A 26,996-nucleotide genomic window follows, 5' to 3' on the forward strand; every position below is an offset into this window, starting at 1 on the left:
ACCTGTCATTGCCATGTTTTCTCTGCTGGATTTGATTTCTTAGGCTAGTTTAGTGTGCAGTATTTTCCTTTAAAATTATCCATTCTACATCAGTTGCCAAATATATTGTTATATTTATACATCTCTTTTATAATTAAAGTTTTATTTCTCTATCTATTCTTTTGTTTCCTTTTTAATTTCTCATGCAGTTAATCATATTTTATCTAAATTTTCTTGACTGCTCTTGAAGAAAATTCATATATTTTCTTGTTAAATAATTCACTTTGGTTTTATTATTAACTCAACCATTTGTGCTTTTTATTTTTGTTAATTGCTTCTTTTGACATTATTAAAATATTTTCTTAGCATCTTACATTGAAAATGAAAAAATAATATTTTACATTCTTGTTTTTCAATAAATGTATATTCTTCAGGCTACACATAGCACTTTAATGTCTTGCCCCACAGGTTCTGATATGTGGTTTTCTCATTTTTATTCAGTTCAAAGAATTGTTTTCTTATATTTTTTCTGGCATAGAGAAGATGTTTAATAAATGGATATTGTTATTGCTTTGGAGCTCTTGTCACTTTATATTTATAATAAATTATTATTATTTGTAGGTTAATTTTATAGTACAAATTATATGGTATGAAGATCTGAAAGAGATTATTTTGTATTTTAATAAAGAAGAGGTAAAAGAAGAAAGAGATATATTAGAGATTTAATAGAAAAGATCTGGTAATTAATTGGAAATGGTGACAGAAAGATAAAAGTACAGGATAACTTTTAGAGTTCTAATTTAGATAACTGATTCATTTTTATGAAAATTATAAGTTTTAGATGGAATTTTAGTTGGGGAAAATTACTTAATTACTTTAAACATGATTTTTTTTTTCTGTATGTATATTAGTGATAAAAATTTTTTGTACTTCTTTGGACAGTTATAATTCTTCCTACTTTCCTCACTTTCTTCCCCCTTTCCTCCTTCCCTCTCTCTCCTCAGTTTTTCTTTCTTTTCCTCCCTCCCTCCCTCCCTCCCTCCCTCCCTCCCTCCCTCCTTCCCTCCCTCCTTTCCTTCCTTCCTTCCTTCCTTCCTTCCTTCCTTCCTTCCTTCCTTCCTTCCTTCCTTCTTTCCTTCCTTCTTTCTTTCCTTCCTTCTTTCCTTCCCTTATTTTCTTTCTTTAATCATTGTTATATATGTGGTTTCTCTCAACAATTAGGCAGAGATTTATAAAGACAGCCTTGGGAGAATGTCTAATTGTTGAGTCTTAGTTTTCTCATATGCAAAACACACATACTACTACATATCCTGTTATCGTATGTATAAACATGTGTGTTAGAGACATCTTTGACATTCTGGATGTATCCCAAGAAAACCCACATTTCAAATGAGACTTGATTTTTTTGGTGCTTTAGTCCAGAATCAGTAATTTATTATCCAAAATCACTGGAAGCCAAATTTCTCATCATATTGTTTAGGTATTCTACTGGGGACTTTTATTTTTAAGAATGATTTAATTGCAATGTTTGTTGCCACCAAAGATAAGTACAGACCTAAGAAAATTTGATGTGAAATAATTCAGGGAATCTTCTCTTAATAACTAAGAAATACTGAGAAGTGATAAGAGAAGATTATAGCTTTAGAAAACTCAGAAAATATTAAAATTCTTGGAGAATCAGCAATAGTAATTCAGTAAATCTCAGTGTGCAAGAAAGACGTTCTAAGTGAGAAACTATATGTTCATTATGTGTCATGTTCAATTATTCAAATATTACTGTCTTCTCAGTCTCTCATTATGTTGATCCTCAATAATACCAATGCTCAGCCTCTGACGTTCCTCTTGACGGGTATCCCAGGCCTGACAGCAGCCCAGGTGTGGATCTCCATTCCTTTTTGTCTCCTGTATGTCATCGCCCTGTCTGGGAACAGCATGATCCTGTTTGTGGTCCTCTGTGAGCAGAGCCTCCATAAGCCCATGTATTATTTCCTCTCTATGCTGTCAGCCACAGACCTGAGCTTGTCTCTGTGTACACTTTCCACCACCCTTGCTGTGTTCTGGTTCGAAGCCCGAGAGATCAACTTAAATGCTTGCATTGCTCAGATGTTCTTTCTCCATGCATTTACTTTCATGGAGTCTGGGGTTCTGCTGGCCATGGCCTTTGATCGTTTTGTAGCCATCTGCAAACCATTAAGATACACCGCCATCCTCACCAATGCCAGGATTGCCCATATTGGAGTGAGTATGTTGATAAGGAATGTGGCTATCATGTTGCCAGTTGTGCTCTTGGTCAAGAGGCTGTCCTTCTGCGGTTCTATGGTCCTTTCACATTCTTACTGCTACCATGTTGATCTCATTCAACTCTCATGCACAGAAAACAGAATCAACAGCATCCTTGGCCTGTTTGCACTCTTCTCTACGACAGGATTTGACTGTCCTTGCATCTTGCTTTCTTATGTCCTGATCATCCGATCTGTCCTCAACATTGCATCCTCAGAGGGGCAGCAGAAAGCCTTCAATACCTGCATATCCCACATCTGTGCTGTTGCCATCTTCTACATCCCTCTTATCAGCTTGTCTCTTGTCCACCGCTATGGACATTCAGCACCTCCATTTGTCCACACCATCATGGCCAATGTCTTCCTGCTTATCCCTCCTGTGCTCAACCCTATCATTTACAGTGTGAAGACTAAGCAGATTCGAAAGGTTATTGTCAAGGTCTTAACTCAGAAGCATCTTCAAATCTAACCATTAGTTATCTCAGAGTAGAGATAAAGCCATTTATGAATGAGTGCTTTGGTAGAATGGGGTAGTTGTCCCAAAAGTGCTGAGATATGCCTCCAACTGTCCAAACTAGGCAACTTATTGGTCATATATTTGCTTAGTTCATTTCCTTCTCTGTAAGTCCATATTAATACCATCTAAATTATAATTTTGTGAGATAATGTATGTAAACAACTATTAATATTTGCAAGCACTAGGACACATCAATAAAATATTCATTAATTATGATTCTAAAAGTCCAGATTTATTGTAGAAAAAATTATTAATAAGCCAATTGTTCTTTTCTGAATAATATACTAAAAGCAATTTAATTAATTAGATTTTTTTTCTTAAAACTTTTGATTTTCAGCATCCTTCAAATACAGCCATCCTATAGGGTGAATCTTAAAATACACATCAATGTAATTCAAGATTGGATCTTATGTAAGTGAAGTTATTTTGTCTTTTGTTATGTGTAGGGGCATATTCAATGTAAAACACAATGCCATATCAAGTGGTCAGAATCAATTACTGCTATTATTAGCTGAATGTTAAAAGTTAAGATAAGCTTTGTTCAGAATTCTATTGATCATGTTGCCTCAATAATCTTACGCTTTAACCCAAAAAGAACACAATGACATGTTTGGATGCCCATTTGTTATCACATTGTCAGTGAGAGATTATATGTTATATCAATTTTTTTAGAATGTGAAAAATCAAAATTGATAGTTTATAGGTCTCTTTCCACAGTGTTCTGCCTGACCTACTTTGTTGACTGCAGTCCTCACTTCCAGCACTTCCCCTGTCGTATTAACCTGAAAACAGTCATAATTGTTAGCTTACCACATTGATTCATTTATCTGTTCTTATTTTGTTATAGGCCTAAGTTGTTTTGTTAGATCTTATTTTCTACTCCTTGTCTGAAAAATATATGTCTTTCTACAAGATGCTACTAGAATTATACTTTTTATTTATTTTCAATCTTTAAAGTTGAGGGCTGAATAAAATGGATATTCTTTTCTTAACCCGAGAGTCCAAGATACCTGGAATGCTTGTGATCCTGCACTTTACTTTCTGTTCTGTGAGATTAAATGTTTCCAGTCTTCAGTGGTCAATAAATGTGAAAAGATGAAAAGACTGGATGTAAAACAATGAAGAAAGAATACCTCTATGATAAATTTGAGAGCTTGTGACCCATCTAAATCTATTGACATTAAAAATAAAATTAGGCATTGTGATTACCAAACAGAACATATCTCTAGTCAGAATTGTATATAAGTTTTAATAGTCTTAGATCAAGTGTACTGTGGCATATACTTAATCTACTTAATCTTGGAGCCACAGCTGAATATAGGCTGCTTTATCAATGTCTGAGACTGGATCTCCCCAAAGCCTGTGCCTTATGTGGGAACAGGGTCACAAGAATTAAATCTGTGACTGTGAGTCAGAGCTTGCTCTCTACATTTTCTTAAGAGAGCCTCTTATAGACAGACAATGATGAAGTAAGTGGAATCATTATTCCCAGGGGAGAGGTGTTTGTTAATTCTCAGGAGAATACGCCTGTTCTAGAGAGGCGAATGAGAGTATAAAGGAGAATATGGATTCCCAACAGGGTGCTGGAGCAGAGAAGCTACAGACCTGAACAGTCTGAAACCTCCACTCTTGCTCCAGACAAAGGCAACCAAGAGCCTGGTAGGTATCCTAGAGATTCAAACTGAATTTCCCTAAGATGATTTTATGTTTCCCAATGAAAACATTGCAATTTATAAAGATCAATTCTATGCCTAAAAAGGCTTCATGGGTTATCCAACCTCAGGGTTCAAGCTACATTTGAGACAGCATGGATAATTGAAAAGATCATGGTCCATATGTGGGATGTCGTACATATTTGTACATACACGATGAATACAATTGAAAAAAATGATGTTGTCAAAAGTAAATAATTTCTTCAGTTAGCGCAGTTAGGTTGGAAGCTTGTCAAGAAAGGCCTCAGACATGGAATCTTGGAAATGATCCATTTTAAGGGGACACATTGAACAAGAACAGATGTTATGTTATTTTTTTCCCTCTGTCTGAATCCCACTTCTCTGACAAGAGTACACTGTCAGCTACATGATTGGAGATTTTATGGTCTAGAACTGTTAAAAGGAGAATTATCCAAGGTATCAGTGTAACTGGCATGGATGTGAACAAGACTTAGTCAAAATACCAGCAATAACCTGAATTGATGACCAGTAAAACTGGTAGACACAGAGAAGCCAAGAGAAATGGGAAAAAATTCGAGAGCAAAAAGACAAAGGCAAGGGCTGTGGTCATTTTGAACAGAGCCAGTAGCAATTGTATGGAAACCATGTGAGTGCTTTAAGCACCTACAAATGACAACTGGTGTGTGCTGCATGTCAGGGGAACATTAATCACAGCTGAAAGGCTGAGACAACATGGATACTCAGTACTATGAGTAGAAAATATGTTCTCCTCATCCTGCCCTACTATTATCCTTCTCCATATGACACACCCATATGTACCACTAAAACTCTCCGTCACTTCTATCTTGAGTTAATTTGAGGCAAAGGTTGTTAAATTTTGGCAGCAGAGAGAAAATACCCTTTGCCCTGGTATTTCTTCTATCTGGATGCAACCTCTTCTTTCTTTACCATTTCCCAGAAATGTTCATAAACTCCCCATGAAAAGAGAAATGCTAGTGCCTGGTCACTGCCTACTCACCACTTACTGTGGTCTTCTAACTGGTCGTTCACCTGGGTCATGATAGCTGGTGTTAGGAGTCTTTCCACTATGCTCCCACCACTGCACACTGCCCTGTCTCAGGCTATTGTCAAGTTCAGGAAAATGGTATTCAGTACTAGAGATCTCTCTGAGTTTTTGTTTCTGGAAGTGGTGCTGTGTAAGATAATTAGGAGGGGAGGGAAGAATTGAAAGAATGTAGAAAAATATAGAGAGTAACAACTGTGTTTTCATAATTCTGATGGACAAATTTAAACATTTACACATTTGCTGTATCTAGTATTTTTTTTGTTAATTAAAAAATGATATATTACTCTTAAATTTGAAGTTCTTTTTTTGACTCATTCTCCATTCCCACCATACTCGTACCACGCGCACGTGCGTGTGTGTGTGTGTTTATAATTACATGCTTGCATGCATAATTTTCTATCCAGGGGTCAACAAACCTTTTCTGTAAATGTTAAGAAAGTAAATATTTTAGATTTTTCAGGCCATAAATTGTTGCTGTCACATATGCTTTTTCTTCTTTTTTTTTTAAGAATATGATTAAAAACATTTTTAAAAACCCCACAGATTGTACAAAAACAGGCCATAGGTTGAATTTGGCTCTGCATCATAGTTTTCCAACCTCTAAGGTAGATAAATTTTATATTTTCACACTCATGTACCATGTACAATAATGTAAGATTAAGCTTCCTTTAATAGCATCTGTAGTTTGTCTGAATACATGATGTGGACCACAAGCAGGATGTTAGAGCTTTTCCAGGTTGTCATATATTCTGACTTAGTTTACTTGATGAATAAAGCTTATAAAGTGGTAGTTTTAAAAAATTTATTAAAATACCATGTTACTTCCAGATTATAGAGTTTAGAAATATATCAAGAAATAAAGACGGACTTGAAAAATATAAAGGTCTTATATGAATATAATAAAAAATGTTTAAATCTATTTTATATTTTTCTTTATATAGAAAAAGTTATATTACATTATTTCTTGACACTAAGCATGATCTATATTTAATTCAACTGACAACTGAACTTAGTTATGGTAGGGAAATACAACTAAGAAAAATTGTTTGTAATTGATGTTACTATGTACCAGGAGCATGTAAACAAGTGACCCGTTTACGATGATTCCTCTCAACACCTCAGAAGTTGAAATCTCCACATTCCTGTTGATTGGAATCCCAGGGCTCGAGCATATGTACATTTGGATCTCCATCCCTATCTGCCTCATGTACCTCCTGGCCATCCTGGGCAACTGCACCATCTTATATGTCATCAAGACAGAGCCTTCCCTGCAGGAGCCCATGTATTATTTCCTCTCCATGCTGGCCCTATCTGACCTGGGTCTTTCCTTCTCTTCTCTTCCCACCATGTTGAGGATCTTCTTGTTCAATGCCATGGGGATTTCTGCTGATGCATGCTTTGCCCAGGAATTTTTTATCCACGGATTCACAGATATGGAGTCCTCGGTGCTCCTGATCATGTCTTTTGATCGCTTTGTAGCCATTCGCAATCCCCTGAGATACAGTTCCATCCTCACTAGCTCCAGAGTTTTGCAAATTGGGCTGTCATTTGCTGTTAAAAGCATTCTCCTAGTTCTTCCCCTTCCTTTCACTTTAAAGAGACTCAGATACTGTAATAAATGCCTGTTATCACATTCCTACTGCCTCCACCAAGACGTTATGAAACTGGCCTGCTCTGACAATAGGGTTAACTTTTACTATGGCCTATTTGTTGCTCTTTGCATGATGTCAGACTGTGTATTCATTGCTATTTCCTATGTGTTCATCCTGAAGACTGTTTTAGGTATTGCATCCCATGGGGAGCGGCTTAAAGCTCTTAACACCTGTGTGTCCCACATCTGTGCTGTGCTCATCTTCTATGTGCCCATCATCACCTTAGCTACCATGCATCGCTTTGCCAAGCATACGTCCCCTTTGGCTATGATTCTCATAGCTGATGCATTCTTGCTGGTTCCACCCTTGATGAATCCCATTGTGTATTGTGTAAAAACTAGGCAGATTAGAGTGAAGGTCCTGGGAAAACTGGGTCTGAAGTCTAAATGATGGGACAAAGGTGAAAGTTCCCTTTTTTCTCAACAGAAAATTGTCTCAGGAGAAGGACAACATATCTTCCAAATAATAGATATTTCCATTGACTATATTTAATTTAACTGACAACTTAACTTATCTGTGGTCAGTAAATACAACTAAGAGAATTTCTATTTCATAGTTTCTAAGTTACATCAGTTAGTTACATAGTTAATTAACCGATCCTTATCAGGAATCTAATACACCACAGCTTTTGTGCTTTTAAGAAAGAAGAGGCATGAATTTCATGAAGTAGTAGGAGTCCTGCTCTTTTGGGGACTGGTGATATCTATCTCAGGTACAAGAATGAAAAGCGAGGATTTAGAGAAGCTTCTAAGGAGGTGTTAAGAAAGAGTGGCCCTGTGACTGGGAAAGCTCTGCAAGGTTCTAGAACCAATTAGCATCTTTATATTTGCTCCCCCTTACTTGATTCCTCATTGTGATTCATATTTAGTCCTTTACAATGTATCTAAGTTTGTCTAAGTATATTTTCTTCCTTGCTACTCGAAGTGTGGTACATTGATCTGCAGCATCGCCTGGGAAGTAATTAGAATTGCAGAAGTTCTGCCAGCCTATTCAGTCAGAATCTGCATTTTAACAAGATCCTAGATAATTGGTGTGTACATTAATATTTAAAAAATACTTTACTGGGGCAATGTAAAAGGAAAACCAAGAGAGTGTGTTTTTCGCTGAAGGCAACTTTTGGGAAAATTGTAGGAGGAAATTGAAGCTGAGCATTGGCATTTTCATTATTTTTTAGTAAAGGTAGGAGGCTGAGTCCTTGGAACACAGTGGATGGAGACCCATAGGCATCTGAAACATCACACATCTCTCTCTCATTGATTACTTTGTGAATTCCACAAGGAAAGTGCTGTGAATTATTCAATTTTAAAAGTGTCCTTACAATAAAGTAACTTGTCCAGAGTTTGTTCTTGGTAGATGTGTATCAACTTGAACTAAAAGAATGTTCTAAAGAAAAGATCACATCTGGTAACATAGTTGGCATAACAGAGTGTAACAAGTATTAGGGAACAAATAATAATACCGGAAATTTCTGTAAAAACAGAAAACTTAGATCATAGCTACCATCTATCAAATACCTCATATGTCCACACACTGTGATAAAGGGACTTGATTCATGCAGTACTCATTATACCTAGTTTACAATCGTGACAACAATGGACACCAAATCACACAGGAAATAGTAGACTGAGAATTCAAACCCAGGTCTGAGGGACTCTGTTCACATTGCTCTACTCTCAGTAAATACATAGAAAGCTGGAGGTAGGTGTACCAGGAAGGAGGAAAAGGTAGACTTAGGGAAAGCAGGGTTTCTCAGAGTCCTCATTGCTGTTGCCTCTAGACCAAGCTGTTCCTCTGTTGATTTTTTTTTGGTTATTTTTTTAATTAAAATTATTGAGGTGACATTGGTTAATAAAATCAAATGTTTCAAGTGTACAATTCAATAATACGTCATATGTATATTGCATTGTGTGTTCACCACCCAAAGTTAAATTTCCTTCCACCACCAAATATTTGATCCTGAGAGAAGGAAGGAGAAGAAGGTAGTAGGGGTTAAAGGGAGTCTCTGTTCAATTTTAAAAGAATATTTTGTAGTAGGCCAATCTGAAAATTAAGATTGTTTCTCTAATTTTATAGACCTGAGGCATTCTAAAATGATCAGCCTCAGTATTATCATTTGTGAAATAGACTAATATCTAATTAGTTTAATGAGAGAAAATATAATATACCTTTCAGAGAAACTTGATATAATCAGAGGATTTAACTAACCCTGAGTTCCTGGAATGTATACTGACATATCATTGTGTGTTTTTGTTTTGACACTAAGTGAATTCGATTTGCAATTTTTCATTCAAAATGCATTCTTCTATAATCACAAGAGAACAAGAATGTTTCAATATCAGAAAAATTTTCAACACATTAAAGCAGATAGTTATGATTATATTAGTGGATGCTGAAAAAGGATTCATTAAGTATTTTTATTAAAAAATTAAAATAACTGAATTATTTAAATGTTATAAAATTTACCCAAAGATCTAGCAGCCAACCATTGTTCTAATAAGTGAAACACTACTGTACTTTCTATTAAAATGAGAAACAAGATTTGAATTGTTCACTTTCACATTTAATCTTTCATAATGGGTTGTAAATTATAGTGAATTAAATAAAATAACATGAGATAATTTGTATGACTATTTGGAAAATGTTTTCAACCATCAATTTTTATTTATATATGTTGTATACAAATAAAATAAAAAATTATAAAAACTATAATGCATATAATTTAGTAAGGTATATATGAATGCAAGATTAAAATGTTTTTATCTAGCAATATGTATGTGGAAATAGAAATGGGGAAAATTTTATTTATAATAGCAACAAATCATACATTTAAAATATGGAAATAAATTTAATTAAAACTAATAATTTTGTTAAATGTAAAAAAGATATTAATTAATAAATAAAACACTTATCATATATTATTGGATGTAAAATTTTTTATCACAATTGTTGATTGTTTTATATTTAATCTATAAAAACATTGTAATTCTTAAAATTCCAAAGCTCATATTTGTTTTGTGAGAGAGAAATCATTTTTAGCAAAATATTAACAAAATCACACTAGGAGACTACTCAGTAGGTTCAGTGATATGTGATTACATACATGATACACATATATCAAAATCCATAAGAGTATCTGTAAAGCAATGTACATACATGTGTGTGTGTACATATACATATATACACATATATATTTAAAGATGACATACATATATTGTATTTTATTTCAGTGAGAATAAGAGAATGTATTTAATAGATTTTGCCATTAGTACGTATTCATTTTGATGAATATAAGTTTGAATTTCTGACACAGAAATATTTAAAATTAAAACTATTGCAGCAATTTTAGAAGTTAAGCATGAGACTATATGTAGAACATAGATGAGTCAAAGATACTTTTTTTAGACAACATATGAAACACCCAAATTGTTAAAAAAAAAAAAAGGTAGATTTGGTTATATAAAACTGTATGTGCTTGAGATTTGATGGTTTGAATAAGGCTAAATATAAATACTATATTTGTAAAGGAGTATAACTAGGATCTCTGGCAAATACTTATTTAAAACATAAACAATACAATTGAAAAATGGATGAATGCTATTTGAAGAGTCTTTTCATAGAGAAGGAAACAAAATAACCAATAGATATATGAAAGATGCTTATTTTTACTAGAGAAATTCGACATAAAGTTAAATGTGGTAAGTCTTATTAATAAAATTGATGAAAATTTAAAAATAATGGTAACAGTGAATTTTGGTGGATTTTCAAGAAAAAGACACACTCCTACATAGGGTAGAAATATAAATTGATATGGCCTTTAGGGAAAGGGATCTACCAATATGCATTGAAATTACATATGTATAATCCTTCAAAACCAGTTGTTGATGACCTGGAGATCAGTCTTATAGAAACAAAAGCATAAGTACACATGGAGAACTGCATAAGAATGTCTAATACAGCATTGTTTGGAGTGATATAAAACTGAAGACAACTTTAACATGTATTACTAGGAAATAGTTGAATTGATTGGCAGTCTATCCATGCCGTGAAATGTTATATAGTCCTTAAATGGATTATATTCATACTTATTTACTTGGAGGGATTTCTACCAGAAAAAAACAAGATACAGATAGACATGTAGAATGTTATGCATTTATTAATAATTCTAAGGTTATAAAGAGAAAATCATTAGGAAATTAACCATGTTTATAGAATAAAACTGCAATTATGCTGTGTTATTACATTTTTGCTACATATAACCACAAATCTCAGTTGCCTACAAGTATAGAATTTATTGTAATGCTTACTGATCATCAAATTAATAGAAGTCCTCTTTATTTAGGCTATTTTGACTTGATGGCTCTCTTTTGGGTCTCTAGTCAGCTAGGACTGGCTCTGGGCTATAGGTTTGACTTAAGATTGCACCATGTGTTTAATTCTAGAGAGCAGATCAAAGGGGCAGTACCTACCTGAGCTAAGCACTACTCACAGCAAAGGAAAAAACCTCATTGCAAAAGTCACACTTAGGCTCTTGCTCTTATCACATCCACTATCATCTTATTGACCAAAGCAGATCATATGGATTGCATTGATCAGAGCAAGTCATGTGTCCAAGCTTAAAGTAAAAGTATAGCTTGTCTACTGTGACTCCCATGATGTGGGAATGGGTATATAATACTACTACTAGGAATTAAGACCAACTATTTCATCTACCATGTGAAAAATTCCATTTATATAAATTTTTACATTAATTAGTGTTCACTAAAATGGTAATTATGGTTACAGTCGGATGATTTTACTTGTTTTATTTTTCTGAATTATTTGAAATTTTAATCATAAACATGCATATAGATTAAAAAAATTATACTAATATTTTGAAAACTAATTAAACTGCGGAAAAAGTTTACTTTTCCTTTCCTTTTTCCTGGCTTGATTGGAGCTGTATAACACATCTCTTGAAGTAAAGTGCCTAAATGAGATACTTACTTGTGCCTTCTTCATTCATTCAATCTCAGTAAATCAGAATCTCTACTTATGCAAGGACAGCACTAGTTAAAGGTCTTCAGTTCAGTTGAGTGGAATGTTTCTTTCTTCTTTTTCCTTTGTCGTGTTGTTTAACTTCTCCAACTTTGTAAGTTATTAGAATATAGATGTAATGTAGAAATTAACAAAAACTAAAGAACAACAGACACGTACTTGAATGGTTGTGACAAGACCTAGATTCTGGCCTTTTCAATGTCATTGATTGTAGTGTAAAAATGCATAGACCACTGTCATTCTCTGGGGTTCATAAACTTTCATCAGTATACACATGCACACATCTAGGAATAGACATATACAACCATGTGTATATGCCTCTGTGTACTTGAATGACTGTTTCACACATGCTGAACAGAATTCTCTGTCATGGACAACTTTGTATCAGGTAGCCTTGAGCTATCAAAGGTGTAAAGGAATCCTCCTCATTGAGCCACAATCCACCTTTCTGGGTAGCAACCTCTTGAGTATTCTTTCTCTGATCTCCTTCAGCTTAATACTGTAGAGAATAGGGTTTATCAATGGAGGAAGCAGGAAGTGAACATAAGAGAGAAGAGTATGGGCAGGCCGAGGGATTGGCACCCTAAGACGGTCAATGAGTGCCAAGAGGATCATGGGTACGTAGAAGAGGAACACAGCAGAGAGATGGGCAGCACAGGTTTGGCCAGCCTTCCGGCGATTTTCACTGGATCTCAAACCTTGCATTACCCTACCAATTAGCCCATAAGAGAAGCAAATAACCAAGGGGTCTAATCCCATGGCTGACAAGACCACAAAGAGGCTGTAGACTGCACCCCATGCTCCTGGGCAGGCCAATCGGACCATATCTGGATGCAAGCAATAAGAATGTGTCAGGACCTGTGGGTGGCAGTAGGGCATGTGGGCCAGGAGGAACGGCAAGGGCAGATGGAGACCCAGACATCGAAAAGCAATGGCCAGGCCGATCTTGCCAATGACATCATTAGTGAGGAGCATTGGGTAGCGAAGAGGGTGGCAGATGGCCAGTGCCCGATCTAAGGCCATGGCAAGCAAGACAGAGGACTCCATGATGGAAAAGACATGGACAAAGAACATTTGTAGGAGGCAGGCTGAGGCAGGGACCACATGGGCATCAGCAAGTGCAAGACCCAGCAGGGTGGGCATCAGGGCTGTGGCCAAGCCAACATCAGACACACTAAGCAGGAAGAGGAAGAAGTACATTGGGCAGTGCAAGGTGGGCTCTAGGGCAATGATCCAGAGGATAGTACTGTTGCCCAGAACAGAAAGAAGATAGACAGCGATGAAGGGTATCGTCCACCAGGAGGGTACAGCTGACAGGCCTGGAATGCCCACCAACAGGAAAGTGGGGGCCATTGAAGTGCTGCCATTGGGAGCTGCCTGCATGAGGAATGTTGACATAGTTCAGGATCCCACTTCGAACTCTGGAATCTGAAAATTGATTGGAAAGATTTACTTAATCTTATGACATATTTGTGTGGTGCTTTCTAAAAGCCCCTGCCATTTCCCTGACTTGCTCTCCCCTGTCCCACATACACATACATGTTCCCTCCTCCCACACACATACATTCTAGTATCTATGTCATAGTCATCCCTTACCTTGGACTTTTTCTTATAGCTGTCCTCAAAGCTGTTTCTTTAAATTGCTTTTCCATGCAACATTTCCTAACTTATTTCTCTTTCTTAATGCAGACACCTGGAAGAGGATTTACACTTCCATAAGTACTTTTTCTGTGTCTCCAAATCTCAGGCCATATGAATTATGTGCTGCCTTACCACACTTAGATTTCAGTTCACATTAATAGTCCTCATTAATGTCATCGATTAGCCCTTTACTACTAAATTCATAAGCTCTCCTAAACTGATTTATTTCTCGATGAGCTTTGGCTGTTATGAATCTACTTTTTTCTTATTATTTATTTGCTTGTTTATTTATTTATTTATCTACTATTATGTAATCCTTTGTTATATTCTGCAAAATAAGAGAACATACTAAACAACAACAACAACAACAATTTTGCTGGAATTTTACTGACACTGAGTTGAGAAGAACTACTTTCCTTTTGATACAATGCTTGTTTGGTAAGATAAGGTGGAGTGGATGTGTTGTTTTTTATTTTTTATTATTAAATTTATTGGGGTGACATTGGTTAATAAAATTATGTAACACTCAAGTATACAATTCAATAATATATTATATGTATATTGCATTGTGTGTTTTCCTTTTTAATTCTACCTCTCATAATTTAACTTCATAATGCACCTTCCTGTGTTCCATTCAATTTTTACATTGGTATTTTTGAGAGATATTTATTTGGCTCTCTTATTTTTCTGTAGTGATCTTATCTGCTTTCATGACTCCAAGTAAACTCCATAAATTGATGAATCATGAATAAATTCCCCAGATTATTCTATACTCATCTCCTCCTAGAAATCTCTGTGTTGATGCCTCATGTTCATTGTGGTATAATTCACAATAGCCAAGATATGAAAACAATGTAAATGTCCATCAATGGATGAATGGATGAAGGAAATACGCTATATACATACAATAAAATGTTATACAGCCTTTAAAATGAGGGAAATATGCCATATGGTACAACATGGATGGACCTGGAGGACATTATATCAAGTGAAATAAGCCTGTTACAAAAAAGGTAAATACTATATGATTCTACTTATCTGAGGTATATATCTAGTCAAATTTTTAGACAGAAAGAAGAATGGTGGTTGCTAGAGCCTGGGGGCGGGGGTGGGGGGAGGGACAGGAGAAACAGAAGAAACTGTTCAGTGAGTATAAAGTTTCAATTATATAAGATGAATAACCTCTAGAAATCTGTATAATGTTGTACCTATAGTTAACAACTTAAAACTTTGCTAGAAGATTAGAGCTTATGTTGAGTCTTCTTACAACGACAAAAAATTCACAGCAAAAAAAAGTCATAGCAATTGTCTCATCTACCAGGTTAAAAGATAAGAGAGAGAATGAGACAGAGTGTCCCATAACAGGACATTTTTTGGAATTGACATTACTAAAAAAAGTTTAAATTTAGAATATTTAAAGGACCGCAAATAAGTAAGAGATGGGCTCGCTAATGTAAAATCTGGCAAAATATGAACAGTGATTTATACAGAATAAATAGAAATGCTAAATAAATGTGTGATAAAATTCATCTCAGTGGTTACTAAAAGAATACATATTTAAAAAAATAAGACATTTCTTCTCCATCATTTGGGATAAAATTATGTGCTAGAAAAGATATTAAAACACTATTTTTAATCAAAGTTCTCAGTATTATAAAATTGTGTAGCCCTTTTGAGAACAATTTGGCACATTTCATTCAAGTAAGAAACTTATTTTATTTGACAATTCTAGTTCTTCATATATCTAATATCTATCACAGAGAAAGACTCTTATATGCATAAAGAGACATTACATATTTTTGGTTGCAAGAGGAAAAAAGTAGAGTTCTTCAAAATTCTCATTAAGTCTGATAACTAACCAGAGAGATAATATGATGCATAATAGTCTCAACAGCTAAGAATGAAGATAAATTGTTGAGTTAAAAAAAAGATTCATAGTGATTCATGCATTGTGGTATCACATACGTTTTAAAAGTCTCCTAAGATATCTATCTCTCAGATATCTATATTTGTACATAGTATCTAAAAATAGTCCTGGAAGGATTTGCATTAAATCGATTTGATAGAAGTAGTAAGTAGTGGCTGAGGAGAAGGGATTAATACTGAATTAAGAATAGAATTCAACGATGACTTTGGCTTTAACTCTAAAACCTTATTATTTTTTTTGAAAAGATATGTTTTCATCAATTATTCAGTAAGCTCATTATCACATCTCAAATTTTCCTTCTGCTGTATTGAATGTTTTTCTTCCATGCTTTGGTTTAACTGAAGCTTTTTTTTTTTTTTTGCATTGTCCTGATTGGCTTCTATGCTGCCAATCCTTCCTCCATACAGATCCCACAGTGTTGTTTCTAATTTGCAATCTGATAATGTGGCTGTGGTGTCTTGCTTTAAAGCCATCTGATTTTCCACTGCTTTAAGGCTACACCTTTATTTGTCATAGAAAGCCCTTCACCATCTGGCCCAAGACAACTTTTACTACTTAACCCATTTCTAGTCTATTTCTGCTCGCATCTTTAGCCTTCCGAAACTACTGTGATCCCTCAGTATGTGTTATGGCTTTTTGCACTTTAAAAAATATATATTTTATAAGTGGAATTTCCTTCTGTTTCTCTGTATCATTTTATCTCATATATATCATAAAGTTTCTATTAGGGCATTGTTCCCTTCTTCCCTGAAGCCCTGCTAATGACTTTTTAAATAGGCTTTGGGTAGAGATTATTTACCCTCTCCTATCACACTATGGCACATTCTCTAATATAGGCCCTGTCATTCTCAATTATTATGCCTTTCTCCTCAATGGACTGCTACTTTCTCAGGAGATGGTTTTTTATTTTATTCATTGTTGTGAATCCACTTCCTAGTTTATATAAATGTTCAAATAAATGTGCTTCCTAAATCTTTTACACTTCTATTTTTTGCTTTGCAATTCTATTTCTCTAAATTTTCTCCTAGATTTGATCCCTCTTTCTGAAATGCCTGCTTAATTTTATTATTTCATAATTATCACCTTTCTCAAAACCTCCTCAGCCATCCCTCATGCACACTTTATGTAAATCTTTCAAAATGTTATTCTTTCCTTCAGTTTTTTCTTCCCAACATATTTTTAGGATCCACTCTCTCCTTTTATGATTCTTAGATTCTCTGCCTCTCTGCCTGAAATGTCCCCTAGATGGAGCTTCTTTTAAGTGTCTGGGCTTGCAATCTGGAGAACAGAGTTTTCTTGTGTATACCATACATTCCCAGAACATTCCTGCTCATTAAAAACAGGTCAGGTAGTGGACATGCTTGGTAGAAGGTAAAGCAGAGAGAGGTTTGGGATAGGTGCCTGTTGAACAAAGCCTGTGAGGCTTTTGTGGGGATATTTAAGCCACCACATGGAAACATTCATAACAGTTCACTCCTTCCCAGAATTTCGAAAGCCCTTTCCTATATACCCAATTAGTATACAAGAAGCACATATATTACCTGACATTTTCACTTTCCATACATAAAAAGATACTCACATTTTATAATCATTGCTCATTTCCACACATAATAGACATATGTATACCCTCACACAAATACACAAACACACACTTATCCACATTGACACACAGAAACACATACACATTCGTGCAAAAATGGTTTATATTTATGGACAAAAAATTTTTGAAGCAGATGCACATCAAATTAATAAACATTCAAGCAAAAACTGTAATTCATACTCATGCATACATTCAAGGATATAGAAATGTACGAATTCTCATTTCCTAAGATAGGGACACTTCTAAGTATGTACTGATATATATGTATGTACTTACATGAAGAAGAATGTGGAAAGAAAAGCACTTGTATATTATACACATACATTGTTGTTATATATACATTTATCTCCACAAATTGTGAATGGTGAATACTCTTAACAAATCTTTCGCCACCTCACACAATCACAGCCAGATAAAGTCAAAGATTCAATCACTTTTTTAAAAGACACACATACCCAAGCAATGAGTAACTCTTATCCCTTCTCATACACATATATTCATTAAATGTTCACGAACAACCCTTCAATAGTACATGTACAGATATCTCTATTCATCTGAAATGCATGGGATTGTGAACATACACCTTACAATCACATTTCACATCACTCCGTTCTTATTTTCCTTCAAATAGTTGATAGTTGCTACAAAGAAAAGTAAGCTTCTTTTTTCTCAAACTGAAATATTGCTTTCTATAGATTTGATTCTGATTCAAAACCAAAGTGGAGACATTTATAAGTACCGAATGATATTTTCTAGCATAAGACAAACATTTTATTCATTACCAGGTTAGTTCCCTCCCATCTGAAAGAAAGACGGCTAAGATTATTAAAGGGATGGAACATAGGACATTTGATTATAGGGAAGATTTGTTGCTTGTATAATGGAGAGATCTACCAGTTATATACAGATGGCAGAGTATTATGAACTTTATATTTGTGTCCAGACCTAGTCCTTGCTGTTAGGACCCTCACCACAATATTTCCTGTTATTACCAGACCAGTATTGAAGAATGTGTGTCAGATAGGATCTTCAATTGCAGATGAATGCTGCAATATTAGAATGGTGTCAAGACATGGCCAATGTGAGGGGATTTATAGCTTCAGATTTGGGCCATAGGGGATAAACTAGAATAGGTAGAAATGGCTAAGAGAATGGATTTATCTCCAGATGATACCAGCACCCATAGGCCTTCTAATATATAGTACTCCTTCCAAATGAATTACTCCTTACTCTACTAACTTTGTGCATCCCTCTAGCATAAACTAGTGCCCTATTGTGTCTCTTCCCATGTCTTCCTACTACTCTCTGAGCTATTTGAAGACAAACACTATTGTTTATATTTTTTATTCCTACAATATCAGCATTTTTTTCATTATACATGAAAAAAAGTTTGTTGAATTTCATGAGCCATTTTAAAGAGTCTGCTTATACAAAAATGTTCCTCACTGCCCATGTTCTGAGCCCCATAGCTTCTTACCTTCTACAAAGGGCACTGTGCTTTTCTGTATTTTTCACCTGTTCCAACCCGATTCAGCAGCCCCAATTTACTTTCCAGCTCTTCAAAAATTGAAGTAACTTCTGAGAATGGTCAAATGTTTTGCCCTATCTCTTTTATGTCCTTCCAAGTTCAGAAACAGTGACTTCCACATTGATTTCTCCCTCATCTTTCCTCTCTTTTTCATTTCATCTCCCCACTTACTATCCTCTCCCCATTGATTTTACCACTCACCTTGAATCTTATCATTGTTTCCCATACCTTCTTCTCTTTTTATGCTGTTCACTCACCATTCTCGGTTCTCCCAGCGACTCTCACACACTTTGGTGTTCTAGAGGACTGCCTCAGGTGTATTCTTTATGACTACCCTTATTGTACCCCATCTGGGGGAGTGGGTGGGGTGTGGGATACAGGAAAGGTAAGCACAGGTGTCCAGCCTCTTGTTGCCGGAGCCCCAGGGGGAGCCTTGATGAGAATGCTATGGTTAGTTAACCGCCTGCTGTTCTGCCCAGAGGAAGCACCATGATGACCTTTGAACTTCAATGGGAATGAAAGAATCCCTCCATCCCTAGCATCCAGTGCTGCTCCCATAATCTGTCAAATAGGTCCTCCTGCACCATACACTAATCCCGAGTTCATAGGCTTGACTGGTCCTAATGTCCTATCCCATTTTAACTTAGCCTGTCTGCTTTTGCCAGTTACCACAGCCTCTCTCCAACCTTTTTTCCAGAGAGCAGATAATGAGTTTCAGACAGTGTACCTGCTCCATCCACAGGGACACCTCCTGGTTTTGTTGCTTGTCTTTGTTTTGACTAATTCTCATTATCTCAGTGGAGTACCACATGGTGCTAATGGTGCTAAGGTCACAGGTTTCATCTCTGCAGGGATCACTTAGTCACTTTGCTTTGCATCCTCAAGCTAAGCTTGAATCAATTCAAATACCACCTGGACTATAGAATGAGCTCTTATCCTGTTATGATTTCATCCTCATCCCTGGACACACACAGTGTTGTAATAAAGCTGGATCACTCTAGCTTGACTGGACCTCTTTACTCCTCCGGCCCCATTATTTTAGCTCACTCTTTTTCTCTACCTTCCCTGTACTTTGCATTTTCTCGTTCTCCCTGCCATTTCTTGTTCTTTATATATACTCTTTTTTTTCTCCTGGATCAAGTATCATCAGACGCCCTCACTCCCCATGCCAGCTTGCAGCTTTTCTTTTACACCCTGGACATAATTAGCCTGGGCACCCATTGTGTGCCATGCTATCCACTGATCCTCCCCTTCCTGAGAGCTTTCAGGGTGCTTTTGTTCCTTTAATCCCTGCAGCAGACCTGGGTAACCAGATCCCAGCTCATGGGTTTATCCTGGCTCATCCTTGTCACTTCTACTCCCTTTCAAGAGATGACATATTAATCTCTCTATGCCCAGGGTACAGCTAAACTTCTCCTGGACTCAGGTTACCGCATCCCTCCTCTCACTTCCTTTCAGACAAGTACAGCAAGTCTGAACTATTGGACCTGTAAGCAGTCTTCAAAATCTCATGATGAAGTTTAATGCCATGGTGAATGGAGCTGAGAACATTGAACTAGTTAATCTTAGCTCTTCAGTACACCCACAACTCAGTATCCAGGTCCTGTCTTAGGTTACCTGTTCAGTTCAATGTATCACTCCTATCCTTTCATCAACCTGGGATCCAGGGCTATCTTTCCTTTGATCTCTAAACCATGGAAGGGGCCCCATATCTATCTGCACTTTGTTCTCTTTGGTGTTCAGGATAGCATTATTAATGTGATAAATGAATATGGCCTGATAAGTTAGAGGGACAGACAGAATTAAACCATCCCTGGGTTCTTCCTTTTCCTAGATCAACATGTGTGTCATCTGGTATCATGTTTCAGAAGTCCGCAGTATGGTGCTGTGGTTTCAGATTTAGACCATCTAGGTAAAAATTCTCATTTTTTGCTACTTTCTAGATATAAGACTATAGACAAGTTACTTCATATCTCTGAACTTCAGTTTCCTCATCAGTAAAAAGAATTTGGATGTAATATTAGTGACGCATCCAGGATACCTAACACCAATTTACCATAAGTTCACTACTTGGTTCTCTCTACTCACTAAACAACAACTCTCTTTTTTGCTCTTTCATAGTCCCTGGTAACCATTATTCTACTTTCTATTTTTATGAATTTTACTACTTTAGATCCTTCATATAATGAGAACCTTACAGTATTAAAAAGAGATCACTCATAGTTTTGATACTCAAATAGCAACCACTTTTTAGTGATATTTATTTATTAACAATATATTAAAATGCTGCTTGTCCCTACCATCAATTCAAAACTTGCAAACTCTCTCTTGTGATACCCAATAATATCCAGATAATATTAAAATTGAACTTCAGCCACTAAATCAGGAAAAATGTCATGATGTATTTCATATAGAGACTCAAAGAAGGTGTTTTCATTTATAAAAGATGAAAACTTTAAAGATGTAAAACTTTTACTCTTGGTGTAAAAGTTATACAAGAGTAAAATTTTTACTCTTAATCATGTTTTTTCCATATATACATGTCTTTTTAAAAAGGTTTTAATGAACAATTGAATGGATGAAGTGTATCATAGCACACAGTTATATTAAATAGCTTTCGAAAGCAAAGTCCAACTCAAGGATATTTTGTTTTACACAGATGAAATGAACAATTTTTAAAAATATTGCCCATATCCATTATGTAAAAACAAAACTAAACAAACAAACAAACAAACCAAAAACACATGTGATACAATTGCAGAGGCATAAAGCTCTATTCTTATTTCATTGGTTTCTATACAGTGGAGTTAGTTTTAAGGAATGAAAACATATAGTATAGTATGTTCATATGTGAGGTTATTTTTAATGCTCAGTGCAATGAGACAAAGACTCAAGTCATTAATAACTATCTAGAGATTTAATGTATTTTATTTTTCACTCTATATCATAAAATGTAGACCTGATTATGCAATGCAGCTAATAAATTATTTATATAAAGGCATATTGATGTATATATATATCTAAAATTTATTATACAAGCATTTTAAGCAAAATCACAAGTCAAGAAAAAACAACAAATTAATCAAATTCAATAACAAAGTTGTATTCAATAGAAAACCAAATAGCTTAATACTTACTTTGTGAGAATGCATTTTCCTTTTAATTATAAAATAACTCTTTACTAATAGCAATGTACAACTTGATTATGGAATTTGGTGAGGTAAAGAACTGAAGAAAACACATAAAGTATATTTTTCTTTCCTGTTCTAGACCATTTAGCTTACTCTACCTTTAAACATGGATTCTTGTTCTCTGGGAGGTACTGGGTGGCAGAAGATATCTAGTATTAGATATTAAATGCAATGGTTGGCATCAGGACCATGATGGCCATATTCACAGTCAGAAAGGGAAGATGTAAATCTCACTAGAAGGTACAGTGCCTGATACACTTTGCTTCTAAATGCTACCATGCAGAACAAACTGTTGAAAATTACTTTAGTAATTCACAGCTTGGTAACAAATAAAACTTGTATCTTATGCACGATAAGAGTTAAAGGCCCTCTAGAAAAAGAAAAAAAAAAAGCCAAACTCGAAAGGACAAGAAAAGTTACAGTGACCATTCCCAATAATTATTCAGGGTCTTAGTTCCATAACCACCATCACATAATCTAGAGATGTCTTGCTTGAAGTCCCCAGAGATAGCAACAGAAGAATAGCCACAGAAAAGGTAAGAAGATTTAGTGGGCTTAAAACGGATACAACCATGACTGTGGTTTAAGCAATTTAGATATTGCTCTCTTCATTTCATGAAATGAAACAATGTTCATTTCTAACTCCTTGGGCTAAGACTCAAGAAGGAAATTTCTGATTTGTGAAGCAACTTGAAAGGTTTTAGCAGAAGATTGTCTTAAAAAATAAAAGATTCAGCAAATACCACTATTTGTCCATTTTCGATGTTATCACAGAAATGTAGCACTTACAAAAATGATCCACTCCAAGTTTCATGACAAAGTCTTAGATTTAATATTCACTAATACAAGCTCACTGCTTATCAAGTATTTAACATCTGTTGGGAGGGAAAAGGTGAATAAATGTGCTAGTAATTGATATAGGTAATTTAATTTCTTCTCATCAGCTCATTTTTCCAAAAATATAAGTGGCTGTGGAATTTAATATTTCTTCCCAGAAAAGAACTTATCTTAAGCTCAAGAGAATTGCATGATAGAAAAGGCAAACCAGACTTAGTCTGTAAGCTCCTCAACTTATTGTTGGCTGTTGGCTCGAAGTCACTCTTATACCCTAGAGCCTGCTCTAATTCTTGACAGTGGTCTCCATCTTCAAAACCAACAATGCCTCGTCGAATCCAACATAACTTTCATGCAGAAACTCTCATCAAATTAGGAATGCAAGGAGATTGTAGATAATTTTATAAGGAACATATCTGAAAAGAATTCTAGCTAACATTATACTTAACAATGAAAGGCTTAATATTATCTCCCTAAGATCCTATGGGAATAAAGAAAAAAATATGTGTTCTTACTACTTTTACACAACATTGTATCGGAAGTCTTAGTTGGTGCAGTGAGAAAAAGAAAAGAAAACATATAAACACAGATTAGTAAGGAAAATTATATCATCTATGCACACATAGCATGATAACTTACATAAATATACCAAAAAAAACTATGAAAATATTTCTAGAGCTTAAATATAAATTTGGCAAGAGCACAGAATAATACAAAGTCAATATACTAAAATTAGTAATACTTCTACATCTTAGCAATACATAATTAACAATGGATTTTTTTAAGTATCATTTGTAATAGCCCAGAATGACACAATTGTGTATACAGCTAATAAAATTTGTGCAGAATTATTATGTTGAAAATTATAAAGTATCGCTAAAAAAAAAAAATCAAAGATGACCTAAGTAAATGGAGAAAATGAATTATGAGACACTATTGTTTAAGATGTCAATTCTATGCAAATTCTTCTAAAGATTTAACAAATGCCAATCAAAATCTCAGAAAGGTCTCTCTCTCTCTCTCTCTCTCTCTCTCTCTCTCTCTCTCTCTCTCTCTCTCTCGGTATGATGAACTGATTCTAAAATGTATATGGAAAATCAAAAGAGTATAGACAAAATACTTTTGTAAAAGAACAGCAAAATTTGAAGATGCACAGTACATGACTTCTAGACTTCCAAAACTAGGAAAATTTTGGTTTGATGAAGGGCTAAAACAGTGTAGAGAATCTAGAAGTAGACCTACAGACATGTGGTCAATTAATTTTTAAACAAAAAATTATAAGCCTAAATGTAAATCATAATGCTATAAAACTGCTAAAGGAGAACATATAGGAATTCTTTGAGAGTTTTTGTTATGCAAATAATTCTTAGACACCAAAAACACAATGTATAGAAGAAAGGTAAACTACATTTAATGAAAATTTTTTCAAAAGTGCTTAATGAAAAACATTGTTAGAGAAAGAAAAAGTAAATCGCATACTAGGGGAAAATATTCACAAATAATATAAACAATATTATTCAAAATATGTATTAAAATAAAAACTCTATTACTTCAATGATAAAAAAACAAACAACCAACCCAATAAGAAACAATGGATAAGAGATTTAGACGCTTCATCAAAGAAAATACGGAATATGTCAAATAAACACATAAAAAGAAGCTCAACATTATTACTCATTAAAGAAATACAAATTAAAACCACCATGATGAGATGCCACTAAATATTAGAATGACAAAGAGGGAGAAGGAGAGGGATAGGAGAATTTAAGGGACTATATGGAATGCAAAGCAACTAGGACTGATATGCTGGTCATGAGAATGTAAATGGATAGCCATACAATGGCACAAACATTTTGAGAAATAATTTGATATTTTCTTATAAAGTTAAACATATACTTAGCAAATGACTGGGTAATGACTTTTAGGTATTTAATCAGGACAAATGAAAACTTATGTGCATATAAAAACCTATACGTGAATGCATATAGTAACTTTATTTGTAACTAAAGTTTCTTCAACAGCCTAACGAATACATGGGAGGCCACCTAAATATCTATACAATGGATATCTATACAATGGGACACTGTTCAGTAATAACATGGATAAATCTCAAATGTATTATGTTAAGTAGAAGAATTCAAGCTTGAAAGATTACATACTCTATAATGAACCAAAATGATAGGAGTGGACAAAAGATCAGTGGCTGCCAAGGGCTTGTGGTAGGGTGGAGTGGTTGACTACAAAGGTGGGTGGGAGAAATGTTTTGAGTTGATGAAACTTCTGTATCTGGATTGGGGTCATAGTTACATTACTCTATACATTTATCACTGCTCATAGAGTTGCACTACAAAAAGTGAATTTCAGCAGATGTAAATTTAAAAAGCATTTAAAAAATACAAAGTCTCATAAGATCATTTAGCATTTCAGTTGTTTAAAATTTACCTTTCAAGGCTCATCCATATTTTATTAGGTTCTTCTTTCTCTCCTATTTGATCATTGTGTATTGCTTTCTTATTTCTGGCTTCTTTTCTTCTGTCCTTCTATCTTTTTTAATACAACAAATAGTTTTGGTCATCTTGATCATACAGCATATACTAGCCATGGGTTATGGATTGAAGCATCTGCGTTTGACAAATTCTAGTAATCAAGTTTTTAAAATGCCTCAGACATGTATTTAAAATGAGTCAAAATGAAAAAAAATGTTTTGGTAAAAATATACATTTTCATTACTGCTAAAAATTATCTTGATGTTATGAAAACCACTCAAGGATAGACAAGATATATTATATAGGCTTACAAATTTGTATTGTATTTGCAACTTCTCATAATGATGCTTTTTCATGAAGCTCTCATGCAAAATTTAATTTATCTTGTAATAATATCATTTAACTAGATGTAATAAGACATCTGTCTAATTCAAATTTTGTTAGTGCCAAGTGCTATTAGAGTACTATATTCTAAAGAAATAGACAAGAAATAAGAAAAACCTCATTACTCATTCACAGTTTAGAGAAAAGAGTAACAGGAAAATACAAGAATAAGCAAAGTAATTTATTTTTATGTGAATGAAAAAGTTAAAGCCGTTATTGGAAAACTCCATGTAGGAGGGTCTGGACTTGTATAACATTGTTAGATATAGAAAGAGAAAAACAATATTAGAAATATTCAAGAAGTAAATCAGCAGGACTTATTGTTTCTTTGATGACATGTTTATTTCTGATTTACATGACTAGATGGATTGAATTATCTGATTTACATGACTAGATGGATTGAATTATCTTTTTAAAGTTATGGACTTGTCAATTTGGTAAATATGTGTGATACAGAGGTTAAGATGATGGCCACCAAGCAGATACATATAATTTTCTGAAACTCAGCATAAGAATCAGTAGCAATGATATAGATTTGTAATGAATCTGTTTAGAAGTCAAGTTAAATATATATTTATTCATATAAATAATATGAACAATTATGACTCCATATGTGTAAATTAAATTGCCAGAGGAGAAGGTGAAATGGAGAAAGCAAGTGGTCAAGTAGGAGATGGAGTCAGAGACATTGAGAATGGAGTGGGGTTACTATTGAACTTGGGAAGAAGCAATTTACTTAACTCTGGGTAGGTAGAAGTGGGTGTGGATGTATTTCAAGAAGGAGCTAAAAGAGGCAAGATATTGAGAAACACTGGATCAAATGATCACAATTTTTTTAATGAATAAGGGAAAGTTTTTTTCTATGAGAAAACATTGGGAGAAAGATTGAAGAAGAGCAGAGGTAAGATATGTTATGAACATGTGAAATTGCTTTTGATAGGCATGGGATTAGTATCCAACCAAGACAAATTAAAATAATTAAAATAGATTCTCTAAATTTACAGGACCGTGCAATCCCACTTACTGAATAGTCAGTATCCTCTAATCATTTTCAGCTTTAAAGATGTTAAAATAAAAAAAAGAGAGATGGTGACATTTGTGCTGGCAGTCAATGGCAGAAAGTTGAAAGAAATCAGAATCCATGTGAGATATGAATGATTGACCTGTATAAATAAAAAACAAGAACAGAAGCAAAAAGCAATGTT

The 26,996-nt window shown here is 34.6% G+C and overlaps 3 protein-coding genes across 3 annotated transcripts; 2 read left to right on the forward strand and 1 right to left on the reverse strand.

The window, feature by feature from the left end:
- Window positions 1-1,746: 1,746 nt before the first annotated feature.
- On the forward strand, window positions 1,747-2,727 carry LOC107517349 (olfactory receptor 51F2). Its single transcript, XM_016157931.2, has one exon. The coding sequence runs from the start codon at window positions 1,777-1,779 to the stop codon at window positions 2,725-2,727; it is 951 nt and encodes a 316-aa protein (XP_016013417.1). The 5' UTR covers window positions 1,747-1,776.
- Window positions 2,728-6,614: 3,887 nt separating this feature from the next.
- LOC107517351 (olfactory receptor 51A7-like) lies at window positions 6,615-7,556 on the forward strand. The gene has a single exon (XM_016157933.2). It carries the CDS (start codon window positions 6,615-6,617, stop codon window positions 7,554-7,556), a length of 942 nt encoding a protein of 313 aa, XP_016013419.1.
- A 5,046-nt stretch (window positions 7,557-12,602) lies between these two features.
- LOC107517311 (olfactory receptor 51S1) lies at window positions 12,603-13,598 on the reverse strand. Its single transcript, XM_016157889.2, has one exon. The coding sequence runs from the start codon at window positions 13,596-13,598 to the stop codon at window positions 12,603-12,605; it is 996 nt and encodes a 331-aa protein (XP_016013375.2).
- Window positions 13,599-26,996: the final 13,398 nt, after the last annotated feature.

Source organism: Rousettus aegyptiacus, unplaced genomic scaffold (assembly GCF_014176215.1).
Source record: "Rousettus aegyptiacus isolate mRouAeg1 unplaced genomic scaffold, mRouAeg1.p scaffold_m13_p_5, whole genome shotgun sequence".
Taxonomy (NCBI): domain Eukaryota; kingdom Metazoa; phylum Chordata; class Mammalia; order Chiroptera; family Pteropodidae; genus Rousettus; species Rousettus aegyptiacus.

What these genes read in the sequence shown, in the direction of transcription:
- LOC107517349 (XM_016157931.2), top strand. Translation starts at nt 1,777, where the DNA reads ATGTTGATCCTCAATAATACCAATGCTCAGCCTCTGACGTTCCTCTTG.
- LOC107517351 (XM_016157933.2), top strand. Translation starts at nt 6,615, where the DNA reads ATGATTCCTCTCAACACCTCAGAAGTTGAAATCTCCACATTCCTGTTG.
- LOC107517311 (XM_016157889.2), bottom strand. Translation starts at nt 13,598, where the DNA reads ATGTCAACATTCCTCATGCAGGCAGCTCCCAATGGCAGCACTTCAATG.